Genomic DNA, 13,191 nt, shown 5'->3' with positions numbered 1-13,191 from the left:
CAGTTTGAATCCTGGCCCCACCACTTACCAGTTGTGAGGCCCTGAGCAAGCTTTATAAGTTTCCCGTGCCTCAGTTTCCTCATATGTAGATGGGGTTAGTAATACTACTGCGGAGGTCTGTGGTGAGAACAGTGCCTGGCACATCAGATCTGAGTGAGTGCTAGTTGTCACTGTCACTAGAGCCCATGTGTGTGAGCCGGGCTCTGCACATGTACAGACCTGCCACTCAGGGGCTGGGTGGCTTGAACCCGTGTCTGCAGCTCTCCGAACCCCCATTCCTCCTCTAGAACACCCGGTTGCTTGAGCCTAAGCCCACAGTAATGAGCTCACATGTACCGGGAAGGATTTGGTGCCCAGGGACGAGCCTCTAAAGGGGACTGAGATTTCACTAACGGCCACCGTGAACGCTCCATCTGATGGGCTGGCTTGTCACCTTTGGTAGGCAAAGGACCCTGCTTTCCCATTCAAGCAGGGGCTCTCCAGGAACTTCAGAGAAACCACCAGGCAGGCCACTTGACAGATCCTGTTCCAGATTCCAGAGACGTGGGGCCTGACTCTAGCCCTCCTGGATGGGGAACTTGCGGCTCGGTCAGTATTCACAGCTAAGTCTTTCCAGCCAGCCCTGGAGGGAGGGACCGCTGGGGGGCAGAGGTGATGGGGGGTGCAGAAGGGATGGGACGTGTGACTGATGCACAAATGCCCACTCAAGCTGAGCCTGTGGGTTGGGCAGCAGCTCAGGATAGTGCTTCACACTTTGCTGGCTGTGGCACATGATACTTCCCAACAGCATTTTTAAGACAACTTAGTATAGAATATGACAAAAAAGAAAATATCAGAGTTCTAATTTTATCTATAGGGTGCGTGTGTGTGTGTGTGTGTACATGTGTGCGTGTGTGTGTGTTGGGTTCAGATGTGAAATGTATTTCTATGAATTGTAGTCAAGGAAGGTTCAGAAAGACAGGCTTAAAATTGTTTCCTCTGAGAGTGGGAAAGAGAACTTGTATTTTTTGAAGTCTAAGAATGTGTCAGAGCTGTTATCTCACACGAGCTTCTTTGATTTCATAACTATCCTTCAACATAGGCATCACTATACCCATTTTACAGGTGAGGAAACTGAGGCTCGTGGAAGCCCAAATGATTGTTTAGAGCCTATAACAACACTGGTTTGTCTGATTCCAAAGTCAGAGGCCTTGTCATAGCAGCAACCTCTCCCTCTCTCTCTCTCTCTCTCTCTCTCTCTCTCTCTCTCTCTCTCTCTCTCTCACACACACACACACAATGCCCTGTATTTGAACCTGTACCCTCCTTCTGTGGAGTCAAAGACTGCACACCTTGCCACTGTGAGGGGAGCTTTCCAGGGAGGTGGCTTATGTTTCTGGCCTCACATATTATATAATGCTGACAACAGGAGCTAACATTTTTTGAGTACTTGCTGTGTGCCAGGTACTTTCCTAACCTTTTACATGTCGTCACCCACTTAATCCTCCCAACAGCCTTGCAGGTAGGTTGTGGTATTATCCCCACTCCCTTCCAGCCTCCTGCCCAGGGGCTGCACACATAACCTGGGCAGGTAAGAGGAAAACAGAAGTTTTCCAGAGGGTTGCTGGGAAATATCATTTCCTCCTGAGACTCTCTTGCCACCCTGACAGTTCCCTGCTTGCCGCCTCGGTAGTGGTCCTGTGAGGATGTGAGGCCTGGAGCAGTGATGGCCATCTTACCACCAAGAGGGGAAGGCTGGTGAAGAGGCCACACCAGCCATGGCACTGCTACCTGTGGACTTCTTGTTACTGGAAGTGACTGGACGTCCTTCCAGCTTAAGCTACGTGTAGCTCAAAGTACTCGAGTGGCCTCTCCCTCTGGGAAGGAGAGTCCAGAGGCAAACTCTCGGGGAGGAAGCAGGAAATTCACCCACCTTTCTTCTGTCGAACTCGGAGGAGGTAGAGGGCTGCGATCAGCAAGGCCACCAGCAAAGCACACACCACGCCCACCGCAATAAAGATATTATTCAAGCTGCCACCTAGGGATCAGACAGAAGAGAGGCTTCATGCATGCAAATGAAAAACAGAGAAAATCAGAACCCGCCACCTCTTTTCACCACTAGGCGGGCATCATTAACTGAGACTATCTGGCTGGGCCTTCTCAGAGGTTTCGAGCCACATGGGCACGGTGATGGGTCTGCACACACTTCCCCACATGAGTCACACCCAGGCAGCGCAAAAACCATACCAAGGTGCCAGGAGGGAAACTTGGTGCTGACAGCCATGGTGGAACCCTGACTGCCGGGTGTGGGCAGAACTCTCACTCCTGAGGAGCAGAAATGTGTTCCTGCTCATCTGAGTGAACCCGATGGCCACCATGTCAGCACAGGTCCATCCAAAACTCTGAATTTCGATTGGGTGTCACACAGCAGCGTCACACAGGGCGTGGGGGAAGGGACAGTGAGGAATGGCAGACGCAGAACTGACTAATGGACTCTTCAGTGCTCTTAGGGGCTGTCCACGGATCTGTGCCCGGGACCTGGGCATAGGAGCTCTGAACCAGGACACTTGAAATGAAGACAAGCACTTTGGTGCCCCCAGGGCACGGGTAGGGAATCCCATACTAGAGCACAGTGGATGGTCGAGAGCAGGGCTCTGAGCCAGGGGAACATGGGTTCAAATCAATTCCCCTAGTTGTGTAACCTTGAGCAAGTCATTTAAACCTCGCTCCACACACTGGCTTCCTCTTGTGCTACTGAAGCCAAAAATAATCTCTACCTCATTGGATAGCTCTGAGGATTAACTCACTAACTAACCAATCAACCAACTAACCCATCCTTTCATCCTTTTTAAAAGTATTTCCTGAGTGCCTACAATGTGCCAGTCTGTGTGCCAGGTCCTGAAGCTATGATGCTGAGGAAGATAGCCGTGGTCCTCAGCAGCTGAGACTCAAAGCTGAGGGTCAGAAAGCTCATCTCCTTCAACACCGCCATGAGCAAGTGAAGAGGCCAGAGAGAGGCACTGACTTGTTCAAGGTCACCCAGCAAGTCTGTGACAGAGCCAGAGATTTATCCACATGTCCTGTCTCCCAGTGCAGGGCTCATCCTATAAAAAGCAGGCATTGGTGACATTAAAGCGACACCCAGACAGGACCGTAAGGCTTTAGAGTTTCCCTGTTCTCTTGAAGGATGGATGAAGGAAACAAATGGGCTCTATTCTAATCCATTCAGAAGGTCTGCTATGTACAAGGCATAGTCATGCTAATGACAGGTGATGGAAGATTCCACAGTGGCACCAAAATGCCAACTAGTGCTGCCATTTCGAAGAAAGAAGAGATTATTGACCACAGGTTCAAAGGGGGCAGAGAAAATGACACTCTGACACCTTTTATTTTCCCAGAAGAGTGGCAGCATTACCATCATCTTAAATGGGCATAGACTTTGGCCCAGACATGCTCTTTGGGAAACTGTCCCACACAAATAGTTGCACATGGAACAGAATATGCACAAGGACATTTATTGAAACTGATTATTATACTTGAGAAAAGCACAAACATCCTGAAGCCCCTGCCCCACTCCCACTAGAGCAGGCTTGTAGTGGCAGCCAGGGAGATGAGGCAGCAGTTAGAAAGAGCAAGGGGGCGGGGGAGGGCTGATGTGGAAAAGTGAAAACAGTAACCGTTAGGCGAAGAAAGCAAGAGGCAGGGTGCTGTGAACAGATATCTACCTCCGCTTTTCTCTCTTTCTTCAATGTATATTGATGTCAAAAGATCTATAAGAATATGTACTACTGTATTTCCCTGAAAATAAGACCTAGCCGGACCATCAGCTCTAATGCATCTTTTGGAGCAAAAATTGATATAAGACCCGGTGTTATATTATGTTACATAAGACCGGGTCTTATAGAAAAATAAGACCGGATCTTACATTAATTTTTGCTCCAAAAGACGTATTAGAGCTGATGGTTTGGCTAGGTCTTATTTTCGGGGAAACACAATAACTCTTACTGGTGGTGACTCTTGGAACTCACTGCAAACTTCTGCTTTCTATCTATAGACTTCTAGCCTAATCTATAATATGCATGAATTACTGATCTTAACATTAATAAAAAAATAATAATTTAAAAATCCGGGTCAGTTGGAGTGGAGGCCTCACCAGGGAGTTCATCCGTGCTCTGGTCCTTCTGGTGGACAGAGGCCTGCACGGTAAGGTTTTTGATGACCGCCGGCTGCCCATCGTGCTCCACCTGGCAGGTGAGCACCACGTCCTCCCTGTGGGCAGATAAATTCACGAGGAGCCAGCTCATCTGGGTAAAGGTTCCGTCCTTGTTCTCTGTGAGGGTCGTGGCCGTTTCTGATCGGGACAAGTTTCCATTCTCCAACCAGCTCAGCTGTAGGCGCTGGGGGTAGAACTTCTTCACAAGGCAGGTGACGTTCACCATGTTCCCTGCCATGGAGTGTTGGGTAACCTCCAGGGTGGGAGGAACTGAAACAACACAGGGCAGAAGCTCTGACCTCAAGGAACAGACAGATCACAGGGGAGGGCTCCATAACTTAGCTCCTCCCCCTACAGCAAGGGGACCAACCAGGACACTGCCAGGCATACAGCAGGTGCTCAAACACTGAGGGAACTCCTTGCATAAGAATGAAATCACTAAGCACAGTGCCAGGCACACAGTAAGTGCTCAAGGACTGGTAGCTCCTATTAGGGTAATTCACTCCTATGAGTGAATTCAACAAACACAGCCCCTGGCATGCATTTGGAACGTACTAACTGTGGCAAAATAAATGACATCACCAAACACACAGGGACCTCGCTCACAGTAGGTGCTCAGTAATTGGAGTTGCTAGTGGTAAAGCAATGAAAGTGCCTCCACAGTAGTAGGTGTTACATGGCAGCTGCCATTAAACAGTAGTGAGTGACCAGCACACACAGGTGCCTGGTGATGGGAAGGACTGTCAGGAATTAGATTCTAGACAATTCCAGGTTTGGAGCAAAAGCAGGGGGAGGAGCAGGCTTGGAGGTTGAGGGCCAGGTGTGGGCTCGTCTGGGTGGGAGGGGATCTACCTCGGATGGTCTCAGACAAGTTGGCAGTCCCACGAAGAGGAGGGCCCCCCTGCAGGGTGACGTGGTCCACCTTGCAGACCAGCTGAGAGCGAACGTCCCCCGGGGCCAGCACCAGCCTGGCTGTGCTGGAGATGCTGTAGGAAGCGCTGTCTCCCTCTGGGTCCACGGTGGTCTGGGAGGCTGGGAGCTCATTCCCATCTTTGAACCATTTCAGGGTGATCTTTCGGGGGGAGAAGCCGTGGGACTCACAGGTGAAGTTCACCATCTCCTTAGGCAGGGCCCTCCCGGTGGGGCCCGATACCACAGGGGGAGAGGGTTTGGCTACAAAAGGAGCAAAATGAACAATAACCATGATTGTGGTTATCACCTCTAAGGATAAGCATGCGACACTGTTAAAGAAGCCTCACATATATTATTTTTGAATCCTTAATAATGCTGGGAGGGCAATGTCAACATTCTCATCTTACAGAGGAGGACACACATGCCCTCAGAGTTCACCTCTGAGTGAGGGGCAGGGCTGGCATGCAATTCCAGGCCTGAGTTTAAAGTCCATCTTCTTTTCTCTGCTGGGTGGTTTCACACCAGTCTGGACATGGGAACAAAATTACTGATCGATCTCCCTCTTCGCATTAACTGTTCCTAGGTGGCCTCCCCTGGAAAGCTTCCCAACTTCAGGGAAAGCGTTTACAGAAGTAAATGCAGGGGAAGCAGTGACGTGCGGGACCACTGTGAAAGCAGGAACCAGGCCGGCCAGCTGACCAGAGGGGTGACTGGGGCACATTCTAGCTCATTCTGAGAAATGGGACAGTAGGCATTTCTCCTTCATGGGGCTGCAATGAGGGTAAATCAGGCAGTGGAAGTATTTTTGCTTTAAGTAAAATGGAAGATGCTCCCCAAAAATAAACAAACACAGGTGTATCTGGAACCCAGACTTCATTTATATCCAGAGCTCTTCCCTTAGGAATTTATCGATTTACTCCACAGTTTTTATCCTTTCCACAGATATTCCAGTGGGGCTAATCTGTGCCAATCCCTGAATTTGAAGGGAGTGGATGAAGGGATGTTTTTCCGAATCTGGGTTCTTCTCGGGTCAGTTTTGGGTGGAAAACAAAGATCACTGAGTGCTGAGAAAGCCAAAGGTGGGTAATTTCTTAATTGTTATTAAATTAGAAGAGACGCAGACACAGGCCTAGAAGCAGGCAGGACTCCTGTGTCCTGAAAGCATCCGCACATCAATGAATCAACAGTGAGGGTAGTTTCTCCCTGTAAAAGGAAGGGTTCTATAGAGTGTGTCCAAATTGTTCATTATTACCCAACACTGCTGTAACTGGGCAGACAGCAAATATGACAAATATTTGCATTGTAAATATTTCACCTACTTCCTAAAACTCATCAAACATTTTGAGGACATAGTAACGGGGTGTCACTTGAATAAGTCAAGCCATAAAAACACCAGCAGCTGGACTTCCCTAAAGGGATGAGACGCTGGGATCAGTTACCATTTATTGAGAACGTCTCAGGAACCTGACACTCGGCCAATCCCTCCATGCCCCTCAGCTTCTTCATCCTCCCACCATCCTTTGAGGGAGGCCTGTGTGGTCCCACTTATGGATGAGGCTCAGGGAGGAACACAGCTGGCTGGGAGCACATAGCGAGTAAAGGGCAGAGCTCATCTCACTGCACACAGGACTGACTGACTTTAGCATCTCTGCTCTTCACCCATGAGCCTCAGTGTCTGTTTCTGTACAAAGTGGATCAAAACACCACCCTGGTACGATGAGTGAGGATGTATGTAAAACTCAGAGTCTGGCATATAGTAGGTGCTTAATAAATAATACCTATGACTGTTGTCACAAGATCTGGTCTTACTGGTACTGAAACTACCGGTTTGCTCTATAGGCAGTAAGAAGGCAAAAGCATAGTGGAAACACGAAGAAGAGTCAAATCCTGCTCCCTGTAGCTGCTGTGCAAAAACCCAAATGACAGAAGCAGAGAAACCACTGAATTATGATTCTCTCCCTCTTTCTAAAATAATCCCCTCAGGAAACAAGTTCGGCGAATTGGCTTGCAAAACACAAACGAGATCTCTTGGTTCCCTCATCCCTGGAACCAAGGAGTTGAATGGGACTGGAAAAGGCACAGGCTGTGGAGCCAGGCAGACGGGGGTTCCAGACTGTTCCCACCATTTACCAGCTGCGGGGCCTGAGCAAATAGCACAACCTTTCCAGGCCTCGATGTCCCTGATCTGTAGAAGGGGCGAAATCAGGTCATGAGTCAGATCATGACTATAAGCTCCCCCTTGGCAACTGATTCGTAGTTGTTGCTCAAAGAATGGAGGTCGTTCTTACTGATTTGTTGTCACACATCAGGGATGAAGGATCCCACACCGTACTCACCACTCACAGCGAGCCTAGTGCCTGCTCCAGACTTAAACTCCACGTTGTCAGGGTCTTGGCTCCGGAACTTCACACAGTAGTAGGTACCAGTGTCTGCGGGGGTGATGTTACTGATACGGATGGAAAAGTCCATGTTGTTTCTCCTTGTGGCGTCTGCAACATTTGTTACTCGAGGGAAGCGAAGGAAGCGGGTTGCTTCATTTACTTTGAAACTGTAGATTAGCTCCCTGCCTGGCCCTGTCCCCCTGAACCACTGAAGGGGCCCCACAGGAAGCAGGGAGGTCACGGTGCAGGGCAGAGTGGCCGTCTCTCCAGCTGCGACCGACACTGACATCTCAGGCTGAATCACCTGCAGCTCCTCACCATCCCCTCCTGGAGGGAAACAAAGCAGTTATTTATTCATCCTTATGGGCTCCTGTAGGTTTTGTCAAGTGTTTATCAATAACCATTATTATTGACTGAGCCCACAGTGTGAGTGGGCCTTGAGCTCAGTACATTGCATGTGTCATCATGTGTAACCCTCACAGCAAGCCTATAAGTGAAACCCTGTAACAAGTGAGGAAACTGAGGCACAGAGAGGTTAAGTGATGGGCAGAGAGTGGGTGTGAGTGTCTGAGCCATCTCTGGAAGGGTCACGTCTGAGCTGGGCTCTGAATTCAAATCTGAATTTACTGGATAGTAAGGGGCACAGTGTTCCTGACAGGGAACAGCCTGGGCAAAGGCTCAGAGGTGGATGGAGCATGGTGTGTGGACAGTCCTATGAGAGTTTAGATTCTGGTCAGGCTGGCCTAGGAAGCCGGCCCTGAGCAGGGAAGCTGTTCTCAGCAGGTGGGCCTCATCTAGTCTGTGGAGAGTGAAGCAGGAGCTGGGTTTCAGTCCTGGCTCAGGGCTTACTGCTCCATGAGCTTGGCCATTGCTCGGGCCACAGAGAAGATCCAATGGGCATTCCTGCGTGTGGTCTCAGTACTGCCAAGCACCACATGTGAGTGCTGCCCTTTATTTGGGCAGGTCCCTTTACTGCCCTCTGAGCCTGAGTCTCATCTGTCAAAAGTTACATGGTCCTGTCTTGATGGATCTCTGGAAGGACCAACCAACAAGCCAGGGCCAGGAAGTGGCTGGTCTTTGGAGATGTCTGACATGGTTTGAAACCTGGCTCACCTTCTAGTCATATGTGACCTAGTTTATCCACTGGTTCTGAGCCTCAGTTTCCTCATCTATAAGATGGGTGGATATCCCCTAACCTTCTGCTTTAAGTCACTTAGCACCAAGCTGGGCACAGGGAACCTACTATCATTACACAATGAATAAATGAGGGAGGGTCAAATGAGGGAGTTGTTCAAACTTCATTTCTTCCAACCCTTGATGATGGTCCTGCAGGCCAGGCCTGTGCTGGGTGCTGGGGACACACAGGAGATGGAACCAGTTCAGACCTCAAGGGCTCCCGGTGGTACAGCTGGAAGGAGTCATGAAAGTCAGTGGGGGCGGGGGGGGGGGGGAAGGAAGGGCCTGAGCCCCAAACTGGAGAGGACTGGAGCACATAAGACAGGGGCTCTGGGTAGAGAGGATGGGGAGGAGGTGAGGACACAGGTAGAGGAAGACGAAGAGACAGGTGAAGTTGTGTGAGGTGTGCTGCAGGTGCTCAGAGCAAGGCACAGCCAGAGCCCAATTCTGAGCAAGGTGGGGGTGGGGAGAAAGGACATCATAAAGACTTAGGAGAAACAGAGAGGTGGGGGGAGAGAGGGAGAGACAGAGAACCACAGAGACAGGCCGTGGGAGAAGCAGGCAGAGACAGAGAGAAACTGAGACAGAGACGTGGAGTGGCGGCAGCCGGGGGTAGGAGCAGATGGGCCATATGCCCTCCGCCTAGGTGCTCCACTGACCTATGATGTGACCTTGTCCTGTCCTGACCTAGGCCACCTTTGCCTTGTACATCAGACAGGGTTGCAGCTGATGCCCTGAGCAGCGCCCTCTGGCTCTGGCAGGGCAGGAGAGAGACGTTGTGAATTTGCCCACCAGCCTGTGGCCTGGGACCACCCACTGGCAGGGGCAGGGCACCAGAGAGAAGGGAGGCCCCTGGACTCTGCCCTCACTGTGGGCAAGCCCAGGGCCTCAGGACAGGTCCGTCACCCCATGCCTGTTGTCTCAGCCCTGACTCCCAGGCCAGGGCCACCTGGTTCTCATGGCAGATGAGCAGAGACTCGGAGCGGCAGCCTGAGGATGGTCCAACCCTCACAGTGCCGGGAAGAAGCCAGAGCTCACAGAGGACAGGGGCTCGTGTGGAGCCAGTGGGCAAGTGTGTGAGAGGCACACAAGCCAAAAGAGGCCAGCAGTGACCCAGAGACATCTGAGGCGGCATCAGCAACTGCCAACAGCATCCAGCCAGGAACACTCCCAATGGGTCTGCATTCCAGCATGGAGACTGGACAAACTGGAAATGCCTCCTGGAGGCAGCCCGGGCCGCAACAAGCAGGACTGGGGGGAGCACGGGTTCCCCCTTAGCCAGCTCGGCAACCGCCCTCCCTGGGCCTCCACTCCACCTTCCATAAAGTGGGGTGCCACCACCCACCCCCCAGGATAGTCAGGAGGACTGTGAAACAGTTGGACATAAGTGCCGGCGCAGAGGTACTGGTTAAATATTAGATTCTGTTCCCATTGTGATGATAGATAAATTATTTACTTGATTTTCTCTAGATTGTCAGGTCCCCCCATCGAGAACGTAGGATCCACAAGTGACTGTTTCTAACCCCTTGCCTACACCAGTGTCTGGCACACACCAGGCCCTCAATAAATACATGTTGAATGAATGCAAAATGAATGATTAATGGAGGGCTTTTACTTGCTCCCGGGCAAATGCCCTCTCTGAGCCTCCTTCCTCGTCTGTTCATGGAGCTGCTACAGGCATATACACCCAGACCACAGGCAGTCTGCAGCCTGGGACCGCACCTGGCCCACAGAAGATGCCTGTAAAACATGGCAGTTATTATTATCCTTATCAATAACACCCCACAGGGCTGTGAGTCAGCAGTTGTGAGGGGGAGAGGAGGCTGCAGAGTCAGGCATGTGTGCGGCGTGTCGGAGCAGGGCTATTCTCGTGGTGCAGCCGGAGGCCTGCAATCACACCCGGGCAGGTGACAATAAAATCTGGAGCCCTGTAGGGCTGCCCCCACCCCCCACCCCTTTTTTTTAAGTTCTCTCCACCAACTGCAGCCAGATTTAGGTGGCTTAATTAATTAGCTAGTGTTTATAAAGTGTTTGAAGAATTTTAAAGTGCGGCATAAGTGCCAAATATTATTTTAATCTGTGTACATGTGTGGTTTTTCAAGCAGTTTTTTTTTCCCCCCCTGCTTGCTTGCTTTTCTTTTTCTCTCCAGGTTCTGCTTTGGGAACCTGGTTTGTTAAAACTCATTCCTGCGGTTCTGCCCCTGGGGTCATCACGCTGGCATTGCCAACAAAACCGTTTCCTGCTCTCTCCTGCCCTCCTGGCAGAGAGAGCGACTGTCCAGGGGCCTGAACCGTCCGTCTCCGGGAGAGAAGGGCGGCTGGGCCGGCATTCTCACACGCTGCTGGTGGGAGTGGAAATTGGAACATCCTTTCGGGAAAGCTGTTTGGCAGGATGTACCAAAGGTGTGAAAGCTGTTTGGAGTGGGGATCCTGTGTAAGAATCTTGCAAAAGTTGGGAAAGAACCCAAAGAGCCAAAGACAGGGGATGGTTAAGTGAATTATGGCCTATCCCCTAGATGAAGTGACAGGTAGCCATAAAAAGCCATCACCATGAAAACTGGCGATCTGGAAATTTTTGCATGGCATAATTGTAAATGAGGTTGTGATTATGCAAATAAAACCTGTTCATTGCAAAGCATGTAGAGAAAACAAAAAAGTGTAAAAACAAAATAATGATCTCATAGAATACCATCAAAGACAACTGGGATCAACATTTTGATGGAGTTACAATATTAGTGAATAAAAACACTGTAAAATCATACTCAGATAACTAAGAATATGTACAAACATTTGGCTTCATTCATTTGGTTCTTAGAAAAATAAAAAAATTGGAAATATCCTAATGTTCAAGAAAAGGAGACTATTTGATCCTGTGATGTTGGACCCACATGATAATAAAAGCCATGAAAATGATGGTGTAGAATTATAATTATCGATGCAGAGATATATTAGGAATTCAGAGTCAGTTACTCAGTGACATTTTCAGTGTGATCCCAAACTCTATAGTTTTTTTTTTTAAATGATGTATGATACTAAAGATTAGCAGTGATTAATTGTAAGTAGTAGATTTACAAGGGGTTTTGTTTTTATATGTTCTGTCTGCATTACTTGTGCAATAAAAAAGAAGGAAAAATTATATTTTCAGTACGATCATGACTTTGTAAAATAAAATAAAACTATATGCAAATACACAACTACAAGGAATTATACAAAGCGATAAAACACAACTCTCTTCGGATCATGAATCTAAAGCTGATGGGTTTTTCTTTTTTTATCTTTCTGTTTTGGGGATTTTTCATTTTCTAAACTGCATGAATATTAAAGAATTTTTACAGTATCCCATTGTGTAATATGCAAATCTATACATGCAATATGTATGTTACATATGTGCTTATTGTTTGAATGAGCCTCCCCTCCAAGTTTGTCTGTTTTGTTCACTGCTATTCCTCAGCTCCTGATACAGTGCTTGGCACAGAGTAGATGCTCAGTAAATATTTGCAGACTGACTGACCAATCAAATGTCTAGAGAAAAAGGTCTAGAATAATAAACACCATAACTAACGTTGAGGTGTGTTACGTCTAGGAAATGGGACCAAGGGTGGGCACATTTTCTTTTTACTTTATAGTGAACAATATATTGAAGTCTTTTTTCTTTTTTCAGAGAGCATTTACTGCTTTGGAAAAAAATTAAAGGAATGAAATAAAATCTATGAGTAAGGGTTCTAATGGGAGAAACCAGCAGAGTGGGTGGTACCTGCCTGGTGTATTTGTTGTAAGAGGAAATCAGTGTCTACGGGATGCGGGAGCCCACAGCACAGGGCTGGGCAGTGAGGTATTACTGGAATCTACTGTGCGACAGGCCCTGAGGAACGGCCGTGTCCCTGGCCTCGTGGAGCTTGCCCACGAGCGAAGACAGACTTGAAGGAAATAAATCAAGTGATTACATTTGGAATTAACACCAACGCCTTAGACAAGTGGCTCCTGCTGGCATCTCTGACTCCATCTCCCACCCCCTCCCAGTGACCAGCTCCTACCACCCCAGGCTCCTGTGTCTTTCTCAGACAGGCCAAGAAGGGTGTGAGAGATGCACTAAGATGGGGGCTGAGAACTGACCATCAGTTGGAAATATATATGCATTTTCCATGAAACACACACACACACACACACACACACACACACACACACACACACACGATTCCCCAAAAAGTATACACATTTAAAGAAAGGAAAGAACTGCATTAAAATTATAATACTCAATATCGATACAACACTCAATACCGATAACAAAAGATCAATACAAGTCACATTTGGCTTCTGCAATTACAAGAGGTGCTCAAAGTGGTTACCATCAGCATCCAGACACTTCTGATTACAGCGAACTACTGCTTGAGCAACACTGACCAAAGTGTCCACTTGTATACATTTTTTTGTCATTCCCGGTATATATATATATTTATATATATTATATAATATATATATATTTATAATATATTTATAAAATATTTATTTATATATTATATATATTATATA

General features: G+C 48.5%; 1 protein-coding gene across 10 annotated transcripts in view; it reads right to left on the bottom strand.

Annotated features, from left to right (window-relative positions):
- The window catches only part of LOC109448419 (tyrosine-protein phosphatase non-receptor type substrate 1-like), a 40,140-nt gene that overhangs the window by 12,465 nt on the left and 14,484 nt on the right, over positions 1-13,191 (bottom strand). For 8 of the 10 annotated variants that reach the window (XM_074318028.2, XM_074318024.2, XM_074318023.2 and 5 more), the window contains exons 3-6: positions 7,441-7,812; positions 5,045-5,365; positions 4,133-4,462; positions 1,913-2,017 (exon numbers count right to left, since the gene is read on the bottom strand). In XM_074318028.2, the coding sequence (XP_074174129.2) occupies positions 1,913-2,017; positions 4,133-4,462; positions 5,045-5,365; positions 7,441-7,812 (1,128 nt within the window). The remainder of the gene's footprint in view (positions 1-1,912; positions 2,018-4,132; positions 4,463-5,044; positions 5,366-7,440; positions 7,813-13,191) is intronic. The other 2 variants (XM_074318031.2, XM_074318032.2) reach the window with 1 other exon arrangement.

This window comes from Rhinolophus sinicus, chromosome 13, assembly GCF_057876585.1.
Source record: "Rhinolophus sinicus isolate RSI-liver-muscle chromosome 13, RSI-T2T, whole genome shotgun sequence".
In the NCBI taxonomy this organism is placed as follows: domain Eukaryota; kingdom Metazoa; phylum Chordata; class Mammalia; order Chiroptera; family Rhinolophidae; genus Rhinolophus; species Rhinolophus sinicus.
Note: the sequence above shows the minus strand (reverse complement) of the source record. Positions and strands in the feature narration are given on the sequence as shown.